General features: G+C 44.8%; 2 protein-coding genes across 2 annotated transcripts in view; both read left to right on the top strand.

The window, feature by feature from the left end:
• Positions 1–24,987, top strand: part of LOC119388837 (uncharacterized) — a 33,139-nt gene extending 8,152 nt beyond the window's left edge. Inside the window, exons 3-6 of the mRNA XM_037656224.2 lie at positions 872–934; positions 3,992–4,051; positions 14,664–14,723; positions 24,778–24,987. Of these exons, the coding sequence (XP_037512152.1) occupies positions 872–934; positions 3,992–4,051; positions 14,664–14,723; positions 24,778–24,870 (276 nt within the window). The 3' untranslated portion in view covers positions 24,871–24,987. The remainder of the gene's footprint in view (positions 1–871; positions 935–3,991; positions 4,052–14,663; positions 14,724–24,777) is intronic.
• LOC119390358 (translocation protein SEC62) overlaps positions 1–26,216 on the top strand; it is a gene marked incomplete at its 5' end in the record, with an annotated part of 434,026 nt that overhangs the window by 62,885 nt on the left and 344,925 nt on the right.

Here is a 26,216-nt window from a genome sequence, read left to right as displayed (position 1 = left end):
GACGCGCGGAATCGAACGGGCGAACTCTCGCTTTGCAGCCCGCCGCGTTAGACGTTAGGCCACGACAGCACCGTCTTTCAGCCTCCTAACGGCGAGCTATTTATATACACCATGTAATTCAGCATGCTTTCTTAGTGATCACATAGATGGCGTGACGTGCGCGCGTGTGGCGCGCTTTAAAGATCGTCGCCCCGCTCCTGCGAACTCCGTTGCTCTTCGCTCTACAGGGCGTGGTCGCTTTCGTGCGCTTATCTCGAGGAAAGAAGGGGCGGCCGGTGGGGTGCTTCGCTTCGCCCGCTGCAGCGGCCGCGTTTGCGAAAGGAGCGCGCTGTTCAAACAGAAATAAGTAACAACTGTGACAATTAGTTCGCGCTCGTCTTGTGTGTACATGTTTGTTCGTTTCGTGCGTCCTGCTTTATGGTTGAGCAGTGCGCTTCAAGTGTCGAGCTGTTACGCATTAGTTCGCGCTCGTCCTGTGTGCGTTCTTTTCGTGCGTCCTTTGGGCTCGAGCGACGCGCTGGCAATTTCGAGCTGCTTTCCGTTATTCGCGTTACATTACAATTTATTGCTATCGCATTAATTGCTTCGCCGTTGCGGCGAAACTGTGACTTTTTTTCATGTCTACATAATCATCATCACCACCATTTCAGGTCTTCTTCTTGGCAGTTGCTCTCTGGGACCTGGTTTACTTAAAGAACGCGTTCCATCCGATTCCGTAATTCAAGTATTACAACTGTTCCGAAGGCGTTATCTAGTGATTATTGCGTAATCCCGTTTGGGAATGGCCGAGTGCACTTGTTTGCGGTTCACTGCAAAGCGTAAGGATCAAATGAAATAGGTGACATAATCTTTCTTTTCTGTCTGAGCATAGGTACTGCAACTGACTTGTGAAGAATACCTGAACTGCGCTGGCAAAATCATGGGGAAGAAAGCTGTGAGTGCACCTTCGTTCATTCTGTGCTGACGTCAATGTTTCAGCCGCGTAATTTTTTAGAGCGAAGCTGTATACCTCTCGATCGCTTGAAAATTTCGTGGCGTCAGAACAAAACTTCTATAGCGCGTATGTGCCGCAACAACTGCGAAAATCCCACTACTCAACACCTACGCTGACGTGCTCCTCTGCTAGTAGATTCGTGCGCTCCTTGCGTTTTCGCTTTGGACGCTGAGGAAGGGCATTCGGAAAGATGGACAGGCGAGCCGACGAACGCAGCGTAGCGAAGGAAAGAGCGAAACGAGCAAACGCGTGCAACTCCGCTAGCGTTGGATGTAAACTCCTGCACAACTGCAAAGCCACAATTTCGACCTCCTCTTTAGCATTTGAGGGCAAATGGCATGCCATTCTTTGCAATCAGGTATACAGCATAGAGCTCAGTATTCGTTTCAATAAAAAAATCACGCCATCTCCCGCTCAAGGGGGCCATGAGGCGAGGCGAAGCAGCGTTTCGGCATGTCGAGCCCTCGTTTGAGAATGGTAGTGGAGAGGGGGAGGGGAGAGGGGAAATGGAGAGGGGAGAGGGGATGGGAGAGTTGAAGTGGAGAGGGGAAGGGAGAGGGAAGAGGGGGGAGGGGTGATGAGGAGTGTGGAGAGGGTTTGCGCATGCGCAATAAGGGTGGTCACGCCGCACACCACCGGTTCGAACTCCGCCATAAGATGCTTCGCATCTAAAAAAACCCAAAACAAGCATCAAAACCTTTTAATGGACGATAAGGCCCCTGTGAGCAATGGCAACACGTTCTCTGTGCAACAGTGACTCGCGCAACAGTGACGAAATGATAGAACATCTACTGAATTTCTGTGATCGTGTTGCGACACAACGCAACGTTCGTCGCAATGCGCTGAAAAAACTAGACGACAGACCGTTTTCCGAAGAGAAGATCCTTGGATCGGGGCCCTACGCGTCGCAGGCCAGCAAAGCGACGCGGGCACTGCTACTGTTTTTGAAATCTGCCGGGTTAAGAGATCGCTTGTAGACGTGTAATGGACAGGCGCACAAGAACCCTTTCAGTGCTTTCGTCTCTCTTCTTTCTTTCTTTTAATCCCTTCATCCCTTCCCCCCAGTGTAGGGTAGAAAACCGGACGCGCGTCTGGTTGACTTTCCTGCCTTTCCTATCTTTCCTTCCTCGTCTTCCCTCCCACACGTTCCCGGTAAAGATTAGGTTTCAACTGCTTTGTACTTCACACGAGGGCTTTGAATGACGTCAAACGGCCCTTCCTTCTCCCCGCGTGTGTTTACCGCTTTCATATGTAAAACGGAGACCCGTCTAGCAACTCATTCAGTTCTTTCTAAGACCGCCATGGGTAGACCACGGAAACTTAAGACACCAGAAGAACAGCGTGAATGCGTGAATACGATGCTCGACTAAAGCAATAAATTCGTCTTGCTGAAAATGGTCGCGGAACCAATCACGGTCTACCACAGCGACCACTAAGCGATTATTACTGCGACTACCCTAAAGTAACAATAACACATACACCCCCTCCCCATTAGCATGTCTGGTGTTTGATACAGCTTCGCTGGACATTCACGTTCGCGGGGCGGGATGGTGGCCAATTTTTTATTATTATTATTAGTAAGGTGAATACTGCTTCTTTCAACCAAACTGAATTGTCCGTTGAGAGTACTCGTCAACACTCATTGGCAGCAATCCCTCCTTTTCGCTTGATTATTATAAAAGATAAGGTGGAATTTCTTTTGAGAAAGGCAACTTTTCAATCCGCTATCGAAACTATTGAGCTCATTCCGGGAAGTTTGAAGACCGTGTGCGTCTCAAGCACACGGCTGTTTTGAGGCACAGAGCTTTAAAGGGGCCCTGCTACACACTTTCTCAGCGTGGTCATAAAACGCCGCCGATCTGTAGTCGAGGCTCCTGCGAACATGTGAGCGAAACATTATAGCGCAGTACGCGGTCTGGGACTTACGATTCATTCTCGAAGACAGCTACAAATCGCTCGCTCTTCTCTCGAGAAATGACATCATAAACTCGAATGACCGCGCCTTAAACCCAAGATCCACGGCCATTGGCTGATTTGAGCATCGTTAGCTGCATAGTTACCGCAGCCTCCGCAGGATGCCGCGACGTGCCCGCGCGCTCGCGATCACTCTGAAAGGAAGCCGCGCGTTTGAAGAAAAAAGTGCTCAAAGTCATGACGCACGCTGACGGGCATAGCTTTTGCCCCCTTGTCACCCCCCCCTCCCTTGAGCGTAGCTTTCAGCACGCTCGCTGGTACGAAAGGAAAGAGAAAGGGAAAGCGCTTTGTGAGTGCGACAAATCCCTGTAACTCCGCTCGTACTTGACGGGTTCTAAAATTTCTGCGGTAGTCGATTCGTCAGGCAGTAAACTCGTTAAATGAAGGCATTCTGTGACTACTTGGAAAAGCGTTGCAGGAACCCTTTCAATGGGCTCTAAATCCCTATTCTAAGTAATCAACGAATGACCTCAGTGTCCGAGTTTATTCCCTCGCGAATTGATGGCCACAAAAAATTTCTCATATGCGTGAAGGCATCCACAGATACATTGAGTTACATCCACAGAGTGATGTTCACAGCTAGAGTTGTGGATGGGATGAACGTGTAGCGTTCTGCTACGTTTGCGTTCAAGCGATAAACAATACAAAGTTCGTTTCGCTCACTGCAACGGCCGCGTTTCCTCGCGCCAGTGTTTCGTTTGAATTACGCCAGGTCGTATCTAAGGGAGTTAACCGCTAGCTCCACTTCGTATTAGGTAAATACAGCCTGATTATGAGCAACACGCGATTATTGCTGTTAGTACTTCGGTGGGACACTGTTGTACTGCAACACTGCTATTCAACGTCTGTCGTCTAATGGCTCGGGTGCGACAAAATTTTGTCTCAACACTGCCTGGCGTTTACCTGTCAAGCTTTTTCATTGGCGTATACGGCATGTTTCAAAGCCCCGGCGAGATGTGCGAATTGGCATGATGCGTTGCTTTCCGCAATAACCGCCTCTTCACGCCTTTGTCGTCGTTCCAGACCAAGGAAGGCCGCAACGAAACCATACTCTGCCTGATAAAGTACGTGGAACAGCACCTTGTAAGTTTTTCACGCAATTTGCAGACGTAACACTCTCTCTTCCCCCCCCCCCCCCTTCTTTTTTTACGCTCGCCCCGCGTAAACTCTAGTAGACTATGGGAACTTTATGGGTGCAGAGACGCAGTTGGCACACCTTCTGCGCCACTTTCAATCGTTTTAGTCCTCGAAATAAAGAAAAAGTTCTGCAGTCTGTTACTCTTTTTGTAACACTTGAAGGCGACAGCTTGTTTCACACTTGGTAATGCATTAAGTTATACTATCGGGGGTCAGACTTCTTGTAAGACAAGGAGCCACAGGGCGAGAGAGATGCATTAAATTACCTTGATGTTCTCAGTCGGCGATACTGACCCTCCCCTGCCACCCCCGCCCCTTTCTGAAGTTTTCTGCACGTCACTTGGTGTAGCAGTTCCTCCGGGATCGGCCCACCTTTGACCAATCATCGATGTCAGGTGATGACGTCGCATGATGACGTCATAGTGTGAGGCCGTGATGACGTCACTAACTTTGAAGGTCCGTCACGTGGTGATGGCTTCACGTGGTGACGTCGCCGCATTACGTCATCAGTGATGTCGGTCACGTGGGTGCTTGCACCGCCCCTTCGTTCGCCGGCCTTGTTTATCTCAAGGGGCCACACAACGAGACACTTGAGGCTTTCGCCTTAAAAGTCCTTAGCTACACGTTCTACAAAATTGACAACCGTCCCCTCACGAAAATCTAACTTCTTAGCCGTCAGCCGCCTGAACTCATGTTTGGGATGTTTGTCTTTCTTTTTTTTTTCTAAACTTTGGGACCGAATCGAAACCTTTCATGTCCGCACAATTTTCTCTCGTACTTTTATAGCGGAGCTGCATACGGCACACCTCCTTTATTCTCTCGTGTCACTGCCAGTTTTCAAAAACCTCTAGTGCCCTCTAGGGAGCAGTGGAAGAACTTGCACTACTGCGTTAGTTCTGTCACTGATCCCTAGAAGGCACCAGGGTTTGTATCTCATTGATGCTTCAAATGTGGATGCTCCTCCTGGGTCCCAATCTAGCCCCCCGTCCAGCCTGGCTCCCGCATTCCTACTCCCATTTTTAAATGCGAAGCATTTCTTTGCAAACTTCTGCGACTTTGAGTGTATCTATCTATCTATCTATCTATCTATCTATCTATCTATCTATCTATCTATCTATCTATCTATCTATCTATCTATCTATCTATCTATCTATCTATCTATCTATCTATCTATCTATCTAACCGCCTACGACTTTGTGCTGTCCTGGCCGTTTCGTTAATAGGATGTACACCAAAATTGGTATGGCGTAACATGACCTTATGACGAACATAAATGACAAGGCAAAACATGAAAATTATGATATCCATGTCATGAACGACATGATTTACATGCCACTGTTTTGGTGCTCTTGCGACCGTTTCGTTAGTTTGAAATATACCAAAATTGGTATGGCGTGACAAGAGTGTATGACGAACGTAAGTGGCAGGTCCTAACGTGCAAATCATGACACGCATGTCATGTACAGCATGACTTACATGCCACGTTCATGGTGCGCTGGCGGCCGTTTCGCTAGCTTGATATACACCAGAATTGGTATCGCGCAACGTGACTGTGTGACGAACACAAATAACAGGTGGTAACATGAAAATCATGACAAGCATGTCATGCACAGCATGACACGTGCCACGCTCATGGTGCGCTGGCGGCCGTTTCGCTAGCTTGATATACACCAGAATTGGTATCGCGCGACGTGACTGTGTGACGAATACAAATAACAGGTGGTAACATGAAAATCATGACACGCATGTCATGCACAGTATGATTTACGTGGCATGCTCATGGTGCGCTGGCGGCCGTTTCGCTAGCTTGATATATACCAAAATTGGTATTGCGCGACGTGACTGTGTGACGAATACAAATAACAGGTGGTAACATGAAAATCATGACACGCATGTCATGCACAGTATGATTTACGGGGCATGCTCATGGTGCGCTGGCGGCCGTTTCGCTAGCTTGATATATACCAAAATTGGTATTGCGCGACGTGACTGTTTCGAACACGAATATCAGGAGTTAACATGAAAAGTATAACACGTATTTCATGTACAGCATGACTTACGTGCCACGCTCATGGTGCGCTGGCGGCCGTTTCGCTAGCCTGATATACACCAAAATAGGTATCTCGCGACGTAACTGTGTGACGAACATAAATAACAGGTGGTAACATGAAAACCATGACATGCATGTCATGTACTTATGACTTATGGGACACGCTCATGGTGCGCTGGTGGCCGTTTCTCTAGCTTGATATACACTAAAATTTGTATCGCGCGACGTGACTGTGTGACGAACACAAATAACAGGTGGTAACATGAAAACCATGACACGCATGTCATGCACAGCATGACTTACGTGCCACGCTCATGGTGCGCTGGCGGCTGTTTCGCTAGCTTGATATACACCAAAATTGATATTTCGCGACGTGACTGTGTGGCGAACACAAATACCAGCTGGTAACATGAAAATCATGACACGCATGTCATGTAGAGCATGACTTACGTGCCACGCTCATGGTGTGCTGGCGGCCGTTTCGCTAGCTCGATATACACCGAAATTGGTATTGAGCGACGTGACTGTGTGACGAAGATAAATACCAGGTGGTAACACGAAAATCATGAAATGCATGTCATGTAGGATATGATTTTGACGCCACGCTCATGGTGCACTCGCGGCCATTTTGTTAACTGGATATATACTTAAATTGGTATGGCATGACAGGAGTGCGTGACGAACATAAATAGCAGGTCACGCATCGTATATATGTAGCAGAATATATGTTTCATTAGCATGGCATATACCAGATTTTACACGCATGCATGTATGACAATCTCGCGGTATATAGTGAACTAGATGTCACGACATGAATGAGTGCATTAGCCTCAATGACAAACAAGACGATGTATGCAGCTCTATGCTGGCTGCTTCGCATTACATCGATTCCCACACTGCTTGGGATCTGCCGATTTTTTTATCAATAAAGTTTATTCCTTCTCCTCCTTCAAATGTGTGTTTTGGAACACTTAGCTGATAAAACTCCTGGTGCCCACTAGGGTGCGGGGGAATAACAAATTCATTAAACTGATAAAAACCAGTCACAACGTGCTTCGCCACAACAGTCGAGTGGAGGCGCTACGTGCGCACGGGTCTCTGACGGGCCTCTGACGTGAGGCTAAAAAAAAACACAGTATTAGCTCTCTATTTCTTGTTCAATAATCAACCTGTAAAGAAAAACGCTTTTCAAAATTGTTTACCTGTGTACAGCTAGTTTGTAATTCTCTGGCGCGTCTTTTTTTGGTATCCCTATACTGAAGTGTCCCCCGTGCCACTCCAACGATTTCATATATTTCCATAAAATATTTACAGAAATTATGTAAAGAATCAGTATATTTTCCACGATACATATTCGGAAAACATAAGAAAGTATTGCATAGACATTAGGAATGTTTCAGCGCGATTATACGTATAACGGATATTTCTAGAAGATTAAGTAATATTTAGAAATAAAGCACATCCCGGAAAAGAAATTCATTAGGACTAAACTTTGTGGTGTGGCGTACATCTGAAATGTTAAAATGATTCAATGGCGGCAAATTAAGAATTACTAATTCTATTATTATAAATTATTATCTACTCGATATTACTGAGATCGACATATTGTAGCAGGGGTTATTTGGAATTAATGAAGGATCACAGCTTAACTTTTTAATCATTTACTTTTGTGTACATAATGCGATTAACGACAGCTAGCCGTGGAGCTTGCAGGCAACGTCTATTCAAAGTGGAATCTGAGGGCGCCACAGATTTTCACATGTGTGCCACCCCAAGCTTGCTTTGAAAATGCGCTGTTGCCCCAGTTACATTTTCAACAGTACTCCACTTCGAGCGTTGATGCAGCTAGAATGCCCTGGTGTCTCGTAACGGAGTTTTTAAGGCGAAAGCATTAAAGGCCTCATCAAACACGGAATTTGACCGTTGGTATCTCGCGTCCAGCGGTGTCGTGGACATAAGCGTATCTACCGGGGGGGCAAGGGGGGCGCTAGCCCCCCCACTGAGAAATGTTGGGGGGCGGGAGCCCCCCCACTTTCGACAGTGGTTATTGTCGGCTGCAGACTGGGAAACTAACAAGTCAGGTAAAGTTTTACTTGAAAGCAGCAATAACGTAATTTTCTAATAAAATTTGTCCTACGATTCTGCTGTAACGACTGTGACGCACTGTAGGCTACCTGCGGTGCGGGCTGCCTATTCCACGCTTGTGCGTCTTGCGCTCGAGCATTGCAGAGGAGGATATCGCTCAGCAGGGGCTCTATAATATTACAGCAATCTGTCATGATTTCATTTTGTTCTGCCTGGCCTGATGTTTAAGTAATCCGCGACGCAAATATGGGCAAGAACCAGTAAACGTTTTATAGCCCGATCAAATGCACGCTCTCCTTTTTCAGGAAATTCAGTTTCTTTCTTTGAAAACGAACAGCATCGCCACTGCTCCATATTCAAGCTGCTGTGAGTTGATGAGTGTGCAGAAGTGTCCAGTATTTTAGTTGTGCCTGGCCAGGACAGCTAAAATAGATTCCCACATTAGTCTCCGATTAGCCTGCTTCACTTGACTTATCATATGGTCGCCTGCAGCGATCGTGGCGGCTTGTAACAAGGCAATGGACTCGAGCACCTTGAGAAGCCCAGCTATCAGGTTTGCCCCGTTACTTGATCTACCTGACCAGAGAGATGGTCAGCGTCCACGGTTTTCTGGACTATGAAGGCTGCCTACCTGCAAAGGATTGTGCCTGTTCCTAATAATGTTTATTTATCTTTCTATCTCTTTGTCAGCAACGATGAGTTCACAGAGAGTTGTACACGCGCAAAAACAGCTCATCATCGTTATACTGCAAATGAAAGTATCTATTATACACATATGAATCCGCCCCGCCCGCTGCTATAAGCAGCCGCTGCCAATGTGTTTGGTGTCAGCCTTTTTAAATTACGTTCAGAAAGAGTCACTTTCTGGCTATTTCGAAAAAAAATGAGTTATTGTTCAGCACAGTAACTGCCGCTTATTGTGCACACTTCATTTTAACGCCGCGAGTTCTCGCCGACTTGTGACGTCGCGTAACAAGGAGGCAATTTTATGGCAAATTTCTGACGAATAGCGAAGAACCAATGACAAACAATACGCCGTATTGAAAATAGTTCATTATTATTTTTTACGCAGTCATGCGTACGTTGTAATTACGCGGTGGATCACTTACGCGTCATTTGTTGCGTCGTTTTACGAGCAGGTGCTGTGAGCATGACCCAGAAAACTTTGACCAGTCATAAACAGCTAACGACCTATACGGAAAGAAACAATATGGGGTAGTTTAACGTTATAATCGCCCAAATTTTTTCGAAGAAAATTTGAGCTTACACAGTTTGCGTAGGCTATTTACTTGTGGAGGAGCCGGAGGGGAGGAGTAAAGGGCCACTTCACCGCTTTCCCGTCCACCCCCACCCAAGCCGGGAAAAGTAGGAGGGCAAGGAATGACACCTATATAAATTCGTAGTCCTTTATAATCTTATAACTATGCACAACCAGCTCAATGTGGCTTGCTTAAGCATTAATCGACTGAACTTGGTCTTCTTAAGAAAGACTTTATATTTGAGGGCTCTAACAGTAAAGAAATTTGCACTCGGCTTATCCCGAAGACTTCTGCGAAGTACCTTGCTTTGTCAGCCACATGTTTTGTTTAATAAGTAAGAAGTTAAGGTATTAGAGTCATAGCAGGTTCTTCATACTCATCGTATCTACAACGCCAAAGTAGGACTGGCAAGTTTGCTGATGCAATGCTCAGATGATCAGGTTAAATTTGCGTGTACTTTTTAAACTTCACGGTAACATTTCCAAACTGTTATTAAACACTGCTGTGTTGTCGCGGTATAGGACGGCCCAGCCTGCACAATCGGTTCGTGCAGATTCTTCCTTGATTTAAAACAAACCGTTTTGAAAACCAAGTCATCTGATCAGCTCTATGAATATAAAAAATCACCTCAAATCAAATATATATATATATATATATATATATATATATATAACCCCCCCCCCCTCCACTCGCGAACGAGTAGGTACGCCACTGGTCGGGGACGAGTGATGCCAAAAATCACCACGCGATGACGTCACCATATGACGTCATCATGACGTCGCAATTTCTGGCGTGATGTGATGTGACGTAACGCCACCTAACGTCGTCGTAGCGCCCTCCTTTGGGCGGCGAACAAAACCGGAGAGCCCGCGACCTCAACAGAAGAAAGACGGCGCTTCGCAGAGGCGCCCATCAGTTTCAAACGCGCATAAGTTCATTAATTACAATAAATTTAAACAATCATTGCTTTCTTCACTCGCTTCAATATCACATATGAGCACGAAGTCGAAAGCGTTGAGCAACTGCTCTGTCTTACAGAATTCTCGCGAGAAAGCTGGATTTGTGGTCTCGTCAGTTGAGCAGGATCCTAACTCTCCTTGGTGGACTGACGATTTTTCTGGGACTACAGAAGTAGAAACGCATCCTGGAAAAAGTTGCTGTGCGATCAATGTCCTCAAAATTAGAAGGCCTACCAGTTCTACGCTGGTGCTTTTAAAAGAACCGTTTTGGAAGCGAAAGAAAATTACGATATTCGGACGTTCGATTACTTTTCTAAATCTGACAATAAACGCGCGATATATCCATTTCTCCGTTAAAAAAAAAGGTTTCGCGGCCTATAAATGCAGATTCTATCAGTTTGTCTCCGCAAGAAATAAAAGAATCGTTGGAAGCAATTGGTAGAGGGCTAGAACATCGTTTTTCCTCTCAACTATCATTACCTCCTTTGCAAGCATTATTTGATGAAGACCTCAGAAATTTCCGGTTTGGAATTATCACAGGTGTTAGATAGCTAATCATCAGCTGCTCCTGGCCCGGATGGAGTCACGTCGACAATGCTGAAAATGCTAAATAAGGAATCACAAGTATTTTTATTAGATGTAATCAATCACTCACTAAGCATGGCATGGCTACCATCAGATTGGAAATTAGCTAAGGTAATACCATTACTTCAGGTTCCGGGTAAGGGGTACGTATTGGCCAACATTAGGCCCATTGCGCTTACTTAAAATTGTGTAAAATTAATCGAGAGACTGTTAAAGACCCGCTTACCAAATTTCATTAATGAGAGACAAATGTTAAATCCAGCACAAGTTGGTTTCCGATCAGGATGCTCTATATGGCAGGCCCATATAGATCTCGAAAGTCGTATTCTATTAGCTACGCGTGAAAGAAAACATGCGGCGTTAGTCACTCTTGACATCGCAAAAGCATACGACAGCGTTGAACACACAGTTTCAATCAATCGGCTTCACAACCTTAACTTTCCAAAGTATATTCAGGCGTGGATTACGGAATTCTTAAGAGATAGAACGTTCTATTGCTTCAAAAACGGCATCTCGTCTTCTATGTACGCTCAGCCTAGAGGTGTCCGCAAGGCGCAGTACTTTCCCCAGTAATCTTTAATATTCTAATGAGTTCTATCCCACTACATGACGATGTCCACACTTATGTATACGACATCGCATTTTTTTCACCAGCAGGTGATATTCACGAGTTGTGCCAAGTATTACAATCGTACTTGTCAGCAGTAGAAAGCTGGCTTGACAGCATACATCTACATTTTTATTTGGGTAAATGCGTCGTGCTAACATTTCCATTGAAAGACCCTATCCATATGTCACTTTCCTATCATCTCGAGCCTATTCCACAAGTAGAGAAAATGAAATATATCGGTGTCATATATGACCGATCTATGTCGTGGAGGGCTCATATTGAAAACATCGCAGCAAAGGGTGTTCGGGCAGTCGGAATATTAAGGAAGATCAGCCATTGCCGATTAGGTATAAGGAAACAAACACTCTTGCTAATATACTGTATGTATGTTCGTCCAGTGCTTGAATTCGGGTGCATCTTATACGCTGGGGCTGCTGCTTACAAGCTTCATCCTCTTGTAGTTCTCGAAGGACAAGCTATCAGATTATGCCTAGGTCTTCCTAAATTTGTTGCAATATAGGTCTTTTATACGGAAGCTAGACTCCCCTCAATTGCTACCCGGTTTAAATTGCTAGCAGTACAGTCATTTCTAAGGCTCTACAATCCCCCATTAGGCGTTGCGAAACAGCTTTTATTGCCCGTCCTGACTTGTATTTCGGATTATATTGGCCGAGATTTCATACGCCTCAAATTTTAGTTATAGAAAGCCTTCTCGACGACATAAACGTTTAAATTAATGACCTGTGTATAATCAGTAATAGTAACAACTCTATTAAAATACAGTTTGATGATATTTTTCAGAAAAATGCAAAACTAATGTCATACCGCTTATTAAACGCTATATTAAGCGATTACCTGGAACATATGCCAATTAAGACAGTGATAGCGACGGATGCTTCCCAAAGTGAAGAAAAATGTGGAATTGGGATTTTCTCGCCTACTCTAGACTGGTCGTTTTCCCTTCGCCTTCCAGATTTTGTGCCCATCTTTGTAGCAGAATTTTTAGGCATCAGCCTAGCTCTACGTAAATATAAAGCATCAATAAGCTCCGTAATAATTTTATGTAATCAGTATGTTCCTCTCTCACTGCAAATGAGGACTCGTATATTTTGCTTTCAAATCATTAGTTCCACTGCACATAAACTTCATCAAGTTAGTGTGGGTTCCTGCGCATAAGGGTCTATTTATGAATGAAATGGCAGATGCGCTTGCTAGGTGATCGTTGAATGGCCCGGTAATTCAGGTATTGCCCGCATCCAAACTCATTACAGGTGCTAGATTTAGGAGGAAAATGATGTTAGAGGAATTTTCCGCACCGTCATTAACGACCATATTAGAATTCCAGCAAATAAATAATCAGTGGAATAGTAAAATATGTCAATCACGAGCAATAGAAGTCGCAATCACAAGACTACGTTGTCCGAATTTCTATCTAAATTTTTATCTACACAGAGCTGGTCTGGCAGCTTCGCCTAATTGCTCTTTTTTGGGGAATACTTGAGACAACGCAGCACTATTTCATTTCCTGTAAGAGGTACTCTACCTTGCGCAAAAATACCTTAGATGTCGTTTTCCGTCTCCTTAGATTAGAATTAAATTAACAAAATGTACTGTCTTTCGGGGCTTTTTCTCTTGGCTTGCTGATGCATTGCAGGAGTTTCTTAAAGGTTCAAAAAATTTTAGGTTATAAAATCTACTTTTCCAAATTTCTATTTTTATTTTATTTTATTTTTTCAAATACTCGGTTTTATTGCTTCAATTCTACTGTATATTATTATTATTATTATTATTATTATTATTATTATTATTATTATTATTATTATTATTATTATTATTATTATTATTATTAGAATCTTAATTCCAATAAAGTTTGAACTTCAATTTCAAGTTTGCCTTTAAAATCTAACCGGTTCTTGGCCAATCCCCCAGTGTGGGTATGAGCCACAGTTTCTAGGGTCTACTCTAATGTACTACGTGAAGTCACGGCTCGTATTCCCTGCTGACGTCAATTCTGGTTCAGCCGTCTCGTTCCTTCGCTCCTGTGGCATAAGCCTACGCCGTCAGACATCGTAGCTTGGTCAAAGGTGGGCTGATCACGGAGGCAGCGCGAAACCAGGTGACGTGCCTCCGATCTTGGTGCTGTGCGAAACCACGCTAAATGCACAAAGCTTTCGGAGGGTGGCGGGGCAGGATTAATACATCTAGGGAGCCTACATGACCGGCCGTTCATGTAGACTGAGAAGAAAAAGAAGATGGCTTTCGCCTTTGAGTTGTCTTAGGTGAATGCACAAGCGACCCTGTGATATTTTTTTACTGTTGATCACAAAACTGATGTCACCCTCGACAATTCTTTCAAAGTGAATACGGCTTGAGAACTCACCGGTCACAATTTTGTCCCTCAATGTCTGCCCCGTAAATTAAATAGTTAAAACGCTAATTAGTCGACTTCAGCTGATTATCTACTAATCTGCGTCTTCATTCTGGTCGAACTGCGCAGTGGGACGAGACACGAAGAGAAAGGCAGGACAAATCAGCGCTCGTTTGTCTTGCCTTTCTCTTCGTGTGTCGTCCCACTGCGGAGTTCGGCCAGAATGAACTCGTACCAACTCGCCCAACTCTGCACGCTAAATTGCTTTTCTGGGCGTATGTCGCACCCGACAAATTACATTTTAAGAAATTTTCCTTGAGTTCTTCCTGAAAAACTCCAGTTTTAAATATTAGTTAAAGGCTCAGCAGAAACTCCCCTTATATCGAATATGCAGTAGTTTCATGCCTAAGGATGTTATTATGTTCGCGGTGCGTGCGTGCGTGCGTGAGTTCGCCCGCCCGCGCGCGCGCGCGCGCGCGTGTGTGTGTGTGTGTGTGTGTGTGTGTGTGTGTGTGTGTGTGTGTGTGTGTGTGTGTGTGTGTGTGTGTGTGTGTGTGTGTGTGTGTGTGTGTGTGTGGCTGTTTGTGCCTTGTAGGTGACCGACGTGAAACGTCTCATTCGCTGTTTTGTTCTTCCTGACAGCCACCGGATTTACCGACAGGCGATCACCACGAGCCACGGGAACTGGTGGCGCCAATACTGGTACGTATTCTCTGTTATCTCCTCTACCTCTGATAATTGATTCCTCTTTCTCCAGCGCAGGGTAGCTGACCAGACGCTTTTTCTGGCTAGCATTCGTGCCCTTTTGCTGTATGTCTACAATCGCGAAGCCAACAGAGAATGAAAACTACGAAAAACATACACTCTTGATCAAGTCCCACATAAAATGCCAGCTATATAATCAGGAAACTAGACGAAAAAAGATCTAGTTTCCTGGCTATAGGTGAAACCTTACACCGGGCAAGGTTATGAGTAGGGCTCCGTGTTTTCGGTGTTTATATTTCTTGAAAATCGGCGGATGTTTATCGGAGTTTATATTTTTGGCGGAAATTCGGCGTTTATCGGAGTTTATTTCTCGTAAATCCCCAATTCTCCGAAATTCGGAGTTTTGCATTATTCTCAAAACCCCAAGATTTTAGATCAATTCATATATGAATACTAAAACATCAAAACACACGAAGCAGATTTTATTTTTTCTAGAAGGTTTGCATGCACAAAAACATATATGCACAAGCGCAATGCTTGAACACAAAACACCTGTATTTGTGCGTATAACAACCTTAGCTTAAAGCTTATTGTAAAACACGCAAGCATGCTTTGCGAGGTTGCTGTCAGTGATCGAAGCGCGCTCCTTTCGAGTGACGACTCTCAGCTTTGAAAACGTCCTTTCATTGTTAGCGCTAGAAAGAGGAAGCGCCAGAAGACGCAGCGCGCAGCGAGAAAGAACTGGCCACTGGACATTGTGAATTTTCCAAAACGACAGGGGTTCAACAAAGTTACATATTTCATAGCACTGATAGTTCACAAAAACACTCAGGAGCTAGCACATGTCGTCAGTTTCAAGAAGCACTAATCGAAAAATAGGCGCCCAGGTTTGAAACGCGCAGGGCAGCTCATGCTTCACATTTGGATTCACAATTTGAGCACGGTACCAAAAGGATTCTTTGCTGTACTGGAGTTGATCGCACAAGTTCCTCTCAGATGTCTGCTCGACTTTTCGGCGACAACAGCGTAGTATCGTGAATGTCTGCGACAGTCGTTAAGCGGTCATTCTCGTCAAGGAGGTCGAACAGACTTGTGACATCTGATGCGAAGGCCTCAATTGGATCACGCCATTGACTGATGAGTGCGTGCAAACTAACCCCCAGTATGGGATAAACTTGGTGTACCAGGGTACTCTCCGCCTCAAGTTCCTTAATGATTGAGAGCAGGGACCACGAATAGGTCTTCAGAAACCTCATCTTAACGAGCAAGTCGAGCACAGCTTCAGCCGATGAAATAAGACTCTTGAGCTTCTCAAACTTCGTTCCTTGGCTTTGTCGCTTCCAAAGAAAGACAAAATGGCGCGCCAGTAGTCCGAAATATCTTCTAGAGCTTCATAAAAAGAGAACCACCTCGACGGACATACGGTTTTCAGCGACTTCAAGGACATGCCCATGGCCAAGCACACAAGACCAAACTTACGGCGCAGCTGCCGCGACGACTTCAACAGGGCAGGAAAGTGCACAACAAAATCTTGAACCACGTTAAACGAGCTCGTCCTGATTCCATCCTTCAGAGCGCTGTTGAGTAGGTGGCACGGATCTTTGAAGTGAAGCGCCTTGAATTTGGGGTTGTAGAGTTGCAAGTCCTTGTGAAGCATGTAGGAAGCTGAGTCGGAGCACAATAGAGCTACGACGCCTAATACAGCTACGCGCGGTAAACTTTAAATCTGTCAAACGAGATGTATCAATGAGCGCTTAGAACTTGCCCTTTCGATAATGCGCGGAACCAGGTCATATTGGCCCTTGAAATCGGAGTTTATTGGATAAATCCGAATTGTCAAAAAATTTACCGGCGTATGTTTATCGGATTTTTTCGGATAAAACCGAAAACGCGGAGCCCTAGTTATGAGTCCAGGACAGGTTACCTAAATTTTGCTGAATTAAATAAACAAACAATAAAGAAAGGAAGTGACAGGGTCGTGGGTGTGAGACAAACCCGCGGCTTCGCTTGTCCAGCCATGTCTGTGAGTAGTGGCGCCGTTAGTGGCAGTGGCTAATACTCCAGAAAAAAAAGAATAGTTACCCTCCTCCTTTCCCTGCTCCTCACCCTCACTTCCCTTTCCCGCCCCCTTGCTATAGTTTATTATACATGGCTATGCCGTGCATGGCTACGTTATGCTTTACCCTTTCCCCTATCCTTTCCATCCTCCTCATCCTCACTCTTCTTTCCCGTCATGTTGCTATACTGTACTATATATGGTTGCTTTACCCTTTCCCCTATCCTTTCCATCCTCCTCATCCTCACTTCTCTTTCCCGCCATGTTGCTATACTGTACTATATATGGTATGCTTTACCCTTTCCCCTATCCATTCCATCCTCCTCATCCTCACTTTCCTTTCCCGCCATGTTGCTATACTGTACTATATATGGTATGCTTTACCCTTTCCCCTATCTTTCCCATCCTCCTCATCCTCACTTCTCTTTCCCGCCATGTTGCTATACTGTACTATATATGGTATGCTTTACCCTTTCCCCTATCTTTCCCATCCTCCTCATCCTCACTTCTCTTTCCCGCCAAGTTGCTATACTCTACTATATATGGTATGCTTTACCCTTTCCCCTATCCTTTCCATCCTCCTCATCCTCACTTCTCTTTCCCGCCATGTTGCTATACTGTACTATATATGGTATGCTTTACCCTTTCCCCTATCTTTCCCATCCTCCTCATCCTCACTTCTCTTTCCCGCCAAGTTGCTATACTGTACTATATATGGTATGCTTTACCCTTTCCCCTATCTTTCCCATCCTCCTCATCCTCACTTCTCTTTCCCGCCAAGTTGCTATACTGTACTATATATGGTATGCTTTACCCTTTCCCCTATCTTTCCCATCCTCCTCATCCTCACTTCTCTTTCCCGCCAAGTTGCTATACTGTACTATATATGGTATGCTTTACCCTTTCCCCTATCTTTCCCATCCTCCTCATCCTCACTTCTCTTTCCCGCCAAGTTGCTATACTGTACTATATATGGTATGCTTTACCCTTTCCCCTATCCTTTCCATCCTCCTCATCCTCACTTCTCTTTCCCGCCATGTTGCTATACTGTACTATATATGGTATGCTTTACCCTTTCCCCTATCTTTCCCATCCTCCTCATCCTCACTTCTCTTTCCCGCCAAGTTGCTATACTGTACTATATATGGTATGCTTTACCCTTTCCCCTATCTTTCCCATCCTCCTCATCCTCACTTCTCTTTCCCGCCAAGTTGCTATACTGTACTATATATGGTATGCTTTACCCTTTCCCCTATCCTTTCCATCCTCCTCATCCTCACTTCCCTTTCCCGCCATGTTGCTATACTGTACTATATATGGTATGTTTTACCCTTTCCCCTATCCTTTCCATTCTCCTCATCCTCACTTCCCTTTCCCGCCATGTTGCTTACTGTACTATATATGGTATGTTTTACCCTTTCCCCTATCCTTTCCATCCTCCTCATCCTCCCTTCCCTTTCCTGCCATGTTGCTTACTGTACTATATATGGTATGCTTTACCCTTTCCCCTATCTTTCCCATCCTCCTCATCCTCACTTCTCTTTCCCGCCATGTTGCTATACTGTACTATATATGGTATGCTTTACCCTTTCCCCTATCTTTCCCATCCTCCTCATCCTCACTTCTCTTTCCCGCCATGTTGCTATACTGTACTATATATGGTATGCTTTACCCTTTCCCCTATCCTTTCCCATCCTCCTCATCCTCACTTCTCTTTCCCGCCAAGTTGCTATACTGTACTATATATGGTATGCTTTACCCTATCCCCTATCTTTCCCATCCTCCTCATCCTCACTTCTCTTTCCCGCCATGTTGCTATACTGTACTATATATGGTATGCTTTACCCTTTCCCCTATCTTTCCCATCCTCCTCATCCTCACTTCTCTTTCCCGCCATGTTGCTATACTGTACTATATATGGTATGTTTTACCCTTTCCCCTATCCTTTCCATTCTCCTCATCCTCCCTTCCCTTTCCCGCCATGTTGCTTACTGTACTATATATGGTATGTTTTACCCTTTCCCCTATCCTTTCCATTCTCCTCATCCTCCCTTCCCTTTCCCGCCATGTTGCTTACTGTACTATATATGGTATGCTTTACCCTTTCCCCTATCTTTCCCATCCTCCTCATCCTCACTTCTCTTTCCCGCCATGTTGCTATACTGTACTATATATGGTATGCTTTACCCTTTCCCCTATCTTTCCCATCCTCCTCATCCTCACTTCTCTTTCCCGCCATGTTGCTATACTGTACTATATATGGTATGCTTTACCCTTTCCCCTATCCTTTCCCATCCTCCTCATCCTCACTTCTCTTTCCCGCCAAGTTGCTATACTGTACTATATATGGTATGCTTTACCCTTTCCCCTATCCTTTCCATTCTCCTCATCCTCCCTACCCTTTCCCGCCATGTTGCTTACTGTACTATATATGGTATGTTTTACCCTTTCCCCTATCCTTTCCATTCTCCTCATCCTCCCTTCCCTTTCCCGCCATGTTGCTTACTGTACTATATATGGTATGCTTTACCCTTTCCCCTATCTTTCCCATCCTCCTCATCCTCACTTCTCTTTCCCGCCATGTTGCTATACTGTACTATATATGGTATGCTTTACCCTTTCCCCTATCTTTCCCATCCTCCTCATCCTCACTTCTCTTTCCCGCCATGTTGCTATACTGTACTATATATGGTATGCTTTACCCTTTCCCCTATCCATTCCATTCTCCTCATCCTCACTTTCCTTTCCCGCCATGTTGCTATACTGTACTATATATGGTATGCTTTACCCTTTCCCCTATCTTTCCCATCCTCCTCATCCTCACTTCTCTTTCCCGCCATGTTGCTATACTGTACTATATATGGTATGCTTTACCCTTTCCCCTATCTTTCCCATCCTCCTCATCCTCACTTCTCTTTCCCGCCAAGTTGCTATACTGTACTATATATGGTATGCTTACCCTTTCCCCTATCCTTTCCATCCTCCTCATCCTCACTTCTCTTTCCCGCCATGTTGCTATACTGTACTATATATGGTATGCTTTACCCTTTCCCCTATCTTTCCCATCCTCCTCATCCTCACTTCTCTTTCCCGCCATGTTGCTATACTGTACTATATATGGTATGCTTTACCCTTTCCCCTATCTTTCCCATCCTCCTCATCCTCACTTCTCTTTCCCGCCAAGTTGCTATACTGTACTATATATGGTATGCTTTACCCTTTCCCCTATCCTTTCCATCCTCCTCATCCTCACTTCTCTTTCCCGCATGTTGCTATACTGTACTATATATGGTATGCTTTACCCTTTCCCCTATCTTTCCCATCCTCCTCATCCTCACTTCTCTTTCCCGCCAAGTTGCTATACTGTACTATATATGGTATGCTTTACCCTTTCCCCTATCCATTCCATCCTCCTCATCCTCACTTTCCTTTCCCGTCATGTTGCTTACTGTACTATATATGTTATGCTTTACCCTTTCCCCTATCCTTTCCATCCTCCTCGTCCTCACTTCCCTTTCCCGCCATGTTGCTATACTGTACTATATATGTTATGCTTTACCCTTTCCCCTATCCCTTCCATCCTCCTCATCCTCACTTCCCTTTCCCGCCATGTTGCTTACTGTACTATATATGGTATGTTTTACCCTTTCCCCTATCCTTTCCATTCTCCTCATCCTCCCTTCCCTTTCCCGCCATGTTGCTTACTGTACTATATATGGTATCCTTTATCCTTTCCCCTATCCATTCCATCCTCCTCATCCTCACTTTCCTTTCCCGCCATGTTGCTTACTGTACTATATATGGTATCCTTTATCCTTTCCCCTATCCATTCCATCCTCCTCATCCTCACTTTCCTTTCCCGCCATGTTGCTTACTGTACTATATATGGTATGCTTTATCCTTTCCCCTATTCTTTCCATCCTCCTCATCTTCACTTCCCTTTCCCGCCATGTTGCTATACTGTACTATATATGCCTATGAAAAAATCTGTAAACAGGGTGGGTGAGCTCGAGCAGACGTTTCGACAAGTGGACTTGTCTTCTTCAAGGCTGGAACTTATTTCTTTAGCGCTTGTGTGAATATGCTTCGTATCCTCTCCTCCAATCCGAACGGAGGAGGAGTAGAGGCCTACTACGAAAGACGGGGGGGGGGGGGGAGGCCGCCGTGACGAATTGGGTGAGTCAAAAGGAAAGAGGTATTCCGTGAGAAACAAGAAAGAAAAAAAAAAGAAATGGCAAAAAAGCATGAATGTCCTACACATAGTTTTTCCTGCGTGTCGTTAAGCGACAACATTAGGTTACAGCAGACAGATGACATGAGATGACAGATCACTGCACACAACAGCCCGGGCACCATACTTAATCAGTTTGGCGAGCAGTAATAGAAGGATAAAGAATAGTGGGTGAGCTCTGAAAGATCATGAAAGACATGTGGTTCATCTATTTAGTTAATTTTTCTGCGAGTGCTCTCTGGCAAGTCCGCATATTTTTTTTTTTATTTTCTGATTTCGTCTACTCACCACGTACGCACAAATGTTTGCAAACGACGAGAGCCAAGAAACAAAATACACCTGTGCTCCAACATAAGCTTCACAAAATCATGACATTTAGCAGTCGTCTCAATTCTCAGTGAAACGTTGTTCCACAGATAGATAGATAGATAGATAGATAGATAGATAGATAGATAGATAGATAGATAGATAGATAGATAGATAGATAGATAGATAGATAGATAGATAGATAGATAGATAGATAGATAGATAGATAGATAGATAGATAGATAGATAGATAGATAGATAGATAGATAGATAGATAGATAGATAGATAGCGAGCAGTAATAGAAGGATAAAGAATAGTGGGTGAGCTCTGAAAGATCATGAAAGACATGTAGCACATCTATTTAGGTGTGTGTGTGTGTGTGTGTGTGTGTGTGTGTGTGTGTGTGTGTGTGTGTGTGTGTGTGTGTGTGTGTGTGTGTGTGTGTGTGTGTGTGTGTGTGTGTGTGTGTGCGTGCGTGCGCGTGTGTGCGCTCGTGCGTGCATGCTTGCGCTTCTTTTTCTCTCTCTCGCTGTATGCTTGACTGTATCTGTTTGTCTGCTTGTTTGTTGGTTCTGATGTTCTCAATACATTTTTGCGTTCTAAAAGCTTGCCCAAGTAATAAAGCCATATTGATTTAAAAAAAGCACCCTACCTCGCAGGATTGCTTCTTGAGGCGTCTCGACCTTCCCATGGAAAACCAAAAAAAGGCCAACGCCGTGTTGCACTGGTTCTTCGAGATTGTACGACCGTGAAACCTTCGATGCCCCCAGAAGGGGTCTCCGAATTAAATCGCTGAATTCGTTCGTGTACATATTTGTCAAGGGGAGTGCGTCAGTGGGCTTGGTTGCTGATTTTTTTATATTCAGCTGTATAAATAAAGTGAGTATTTATTACGACACCACCCATGCAGAACCCTCAGATATAATTCGAGATCTAGAGCAGAAGCGATTAGCCTTCGCGTGAACAAGACAGATCAAAAGTTTTCAAAAACTGGGTGAGTCAAGAGGAAAGAGGTATTCCGGGAAAAGAAAGAAGAAAGAGAAAGAAAAAGAAAACATGAATGTTCTATACATGGTTTTGCCTGCGTGTCGTCAAGTGACAACATCAGGTGACAGCGGATAGATGACATGAGATGACAGATGACTGCACATGACAGCCCGGGCACCACACTCATACCTGGCGACAACTTTCTGTGGCAGCACAGCCAAGGATACGGAGCCGAAGCACACACTTTTTTACTACGCTTCTGCATGTAGTCCGCGAACGCTAACTTATGTAGAATACGTAGCATAAAAGAAAACGTAAAAAGAAAACATATAGGTATTATGTTCAAGATTGCTTGCATTGTAAGTAAGAAAGCTTACCCCGTGAAGGATTTTAATTTTTTTGCTGTTTCTATTTTCCTGGTTTTCTCTGTCGATTTCACGTTTTCCTGACCTTGTGAACAACAATGGCGTCGCTTGGTTGCAGCAGGTTTCCATCGAAGCTCTCGAAGTTTGTAAGCGAGCATGAGCGCGTGTTCGTGAAGTGATCTGTATTCATCGAGCCGCAAAAATCGGAGACGGTGGTGCGTTGCGAAATATTTTGTTGCCCGCATATACAGTAACAGGGAATGAAGCTGTGTGCAAGTGATACCATCAGCCTAAGCGGGTCTATCATCGCGATCGCCGCCTTGTAGGTGACGCTGGCGACCTGCCAGTCTTCAGCAAGACCATCTTCTTGAAATCAAAACTACGATTGGAAACTGTACGTAAAGTAAATGGCCCATTTTATAACTTGCGTTGCACACACTATCGGTATTTCGGTTGCCTGCTATTACTGGTACAATGACGCTGAAGATCGCATACTGTATCACCGTGCCCGTCGGCGTCTCCGGCGGGAGCTGTTTGCGCTTTGCGATGAGAGTGATTTACGATCATAAAATTACGGGTTCAAAGCTTCGCCTGGGCAACAGACGTGTTCATGTCTATTATGCGGTTGACAGCGTGCTTTTCACTGAGCAAAAACAGCGTTCTTGATCACGGCGGGTTAGTAGCGCTCTTCAGCCGCGTGGAGGTGTAAGTGTGTGATCCCATTCCCGACCGGTCGTGACCAAAATTTCTGCAACCTGTCGATGCCTTCGCGTACTCTGACCAAGTAAAGGGAGCAGCGTTTCCAGAACGTTATTGCGTCTCCAAAAGCAGGAACACGACGATGCCGACCCTGTATGCATCGAAATAGCGGAAATGGTTCATTGTCTTTGCGTGCGATTTCCAATTGCGCAATTTTTGCTTCGCCATGCCCTTTTTCCTTTCAAAAATAAAACCGAACGCTTCAATAAAGATGCTTCCTGCGTCCCTTCCCAATACAGAATGCTCTATCATTTTGCAAAAAATGTAAACATTGTATGGTGCTCGATTTGCTCACGGACTTGGAGCGCTGTCAGGTTTAAGAAGAGCTCAGCAATGATTTCAGGTATTCTTTCGTTCACTGCTGCTCCCGTAAGTACATAATAGCTTGTCACAGCTTTCGGTTAAAGCTATACATGTCCTATTTTAAATAACACTGTTTTACAAATAACATGATAACCGTTGAATGTACTACGAAAACGCGCATGTTGGACGCGCTTGCGAAACCGAAACCGAAATCTTCCGCCAACGGACTACACGGCGTAGTAACACATGTGCGAAAGCTCCACTCACGTAGCTTCGGCTGTGCTACCACAGAAAGTTGTCACCAGGTGTAATTAGTTTGGCGAGCAGTAATAGCAGAAAAAAGAATAGTAGGTGAGCTCCGAAAGATCATGAAAGATATTTAGTCTGTCTGTTTTGTTTAGCTTTGTTTTCTGCGAGTGCTCTCCGGCAAGTCGGCAATATATATATATATTCTCAGTTCGCCTTCCCACCACGTACGGGCAAATGTTTGCAAAAGACGACAGCCAAGAACCAAAATACACCTATCCTCCAGCATAAGCTTCACGAAATCACTGCATTTAGCAGTCGTCTCAATTTTTAGCGATCCTTTCGTTGCTAGATAGATAGATAGATAGATAGATAGATAGATAGATAGATAGATAGATAGATAGATAGATAGATAGATAGATAGATAGATGATAGATAGATAGATAATAGTAGTAGATAGATAGATAGATAGATAGATAGATAGATAGATAGATAGATAGATAGATAGATAGATAGATAGATAGATAGATAGACGGATGGACGGACGGACGGATGTGTGTGTGTGTGTGTGTGTGTGTGTGTGTGTGTGTGTGTGTGTGTGTGTGTGTGTGTGTGTGTGTGTGTGTGTGTGTGTGTGTGTGTGTGTGTGTGCGCGCGCGCTTCTTTTTCTCTTTCTCGCTGTGTGCTTGGCTGTATCTGTCTGTCGGCTTGTTTGTTGGTAAGAATACTTTTTTTCGTTATGAAAGCTTCTCCAAGTAATAAAGCCGTATTGATAACAAAGACGCCCTACCTCGCAGGATTGCCTGATGAAGCGCCTCGACCTTCCCTTGGAAAACGAAAAGAAGGCCAACGCCGCGTTCCACTGGTTCTTCGAGATTGTACGACCCTGAAACCTCGGACACCCCCCCCCCCCCCCCAGAAGGAGTTTCTGAATTAAATCGATGAATTCGTTCGTGTACATATCTATCAAGGGGAGTGCGTCAGTGGGCTTGGTTGCTGATGTTTTTTTTTTATACTGTATAAATAAAGTGAGTATTTATTACGGCATCTCCCCTGCAGAACCCTCAGATATGATTCGAGATCTATAGCAGAAGCGACTAGCCTTCGCGTGGACAAGACCGATGAAAAGTTTTGGTGGACAACTCGCATGGCCGTGATTTGGGGATATGTAAAATCACTGGAACGGGAAAAGTGTCGCAGTCGTTTTCTCTTCACCGCCGCGCACTCCTCGCTCCACCCTTCCTCGAGCGCGCGCTCGCGATTCGCTTTGCGTGGTCACGTGGTCATTTCGCGCCATAAATGATCCAGCTCACTCGCCTCGCTTGTTTCTCGCGGCCACCGACGCACGGTGCTGTCGAGGGCGATTGTTTTCATAGCTTGAGAAAAGCGTACATGAACTTTAGAGCATCGTCCTGACGATCGATCGTTGACAAGCCTATCAAGAGATCGAAGAATGCCTGGGTGCTGCGCTTTTGATTGCAGCAACCGGCGAGAAGTGGGCAAAACGGGCTTTGATATTCCGAGTGGGGAAAAGGGCGCCAAGCGACGGGCTCTGCGGTCTCACAGGATGCGGTAGGAGAAGTTCTGTTCCCACGAATGATACCCGCCTTTGTGAGGTAAAAAATTCATTGAGTGTCCAGAAATGCTGTTTCGGGGAACGTTTACGTCGCCCTTACGCTAGTGCAGCGTGTCTCGTGTGGTCGGCGGAGGAGGTTCATGCACGATAACATCGCCGGTCAGCTCTTATTATGTTTGGCGTAAATTGACGCGTTCGAGCTCGCAGATAACGATCAGCGCGCCATGGAAACTGACTACAACATTTCCACTGCGATCACTATCCATGAGGCTCACTTTTGATAGTTCGTTTCTTGACGTGTATGCTGTTATTCTTGCTCGTATTCGTAGTGTTGAAACGCAACATGCACCGAGCTGCGAATTCTTTGTGAACGTTCGCCGCATATATTCTTTACGTTAGATATGTGTGGCATACCTGTTCATAAAGATCCTGAAAGCGAATAACGACGCCATTTTCTGAATGACGTTTAGGGTGTCGGCTTCAGTCCTCCTCTATTGGCTTCACGAAAAAGCTGCCCTGATGTAGTAAGTATTTGTAAAGTTTAGTAAAAAAATAATGCTCTGGCTACTCAAGAAAATTCCGGGGAAAAAAACCGAAACGCGGCTTCAAAAGCATTCGTATGCGCGCAGCTGTGGCAAAATTGGCGTAAAATAAACCTGA

Source organism: Rhipicephalus sanguineus, chromosome 4 (genome assembly GCF_013339695.2).
Source record: "Rhipicephalus sanguineus isolate Rsan-2018 chromosome 4, BIME_Rsan_1.4, whole genome shotgun sequence".
Lineage (NCBI taxonomy): Eukaryota > Metazoa > Arthropoda > Arachnida > Ixodida > Ixodidae > Rhipicephalus > Rhipicephalus sanguineus.
Note: the sequence above shows the minus strand (reverse complement) of the source record. Positions and strands in the feature narration are given on the sequence as shown.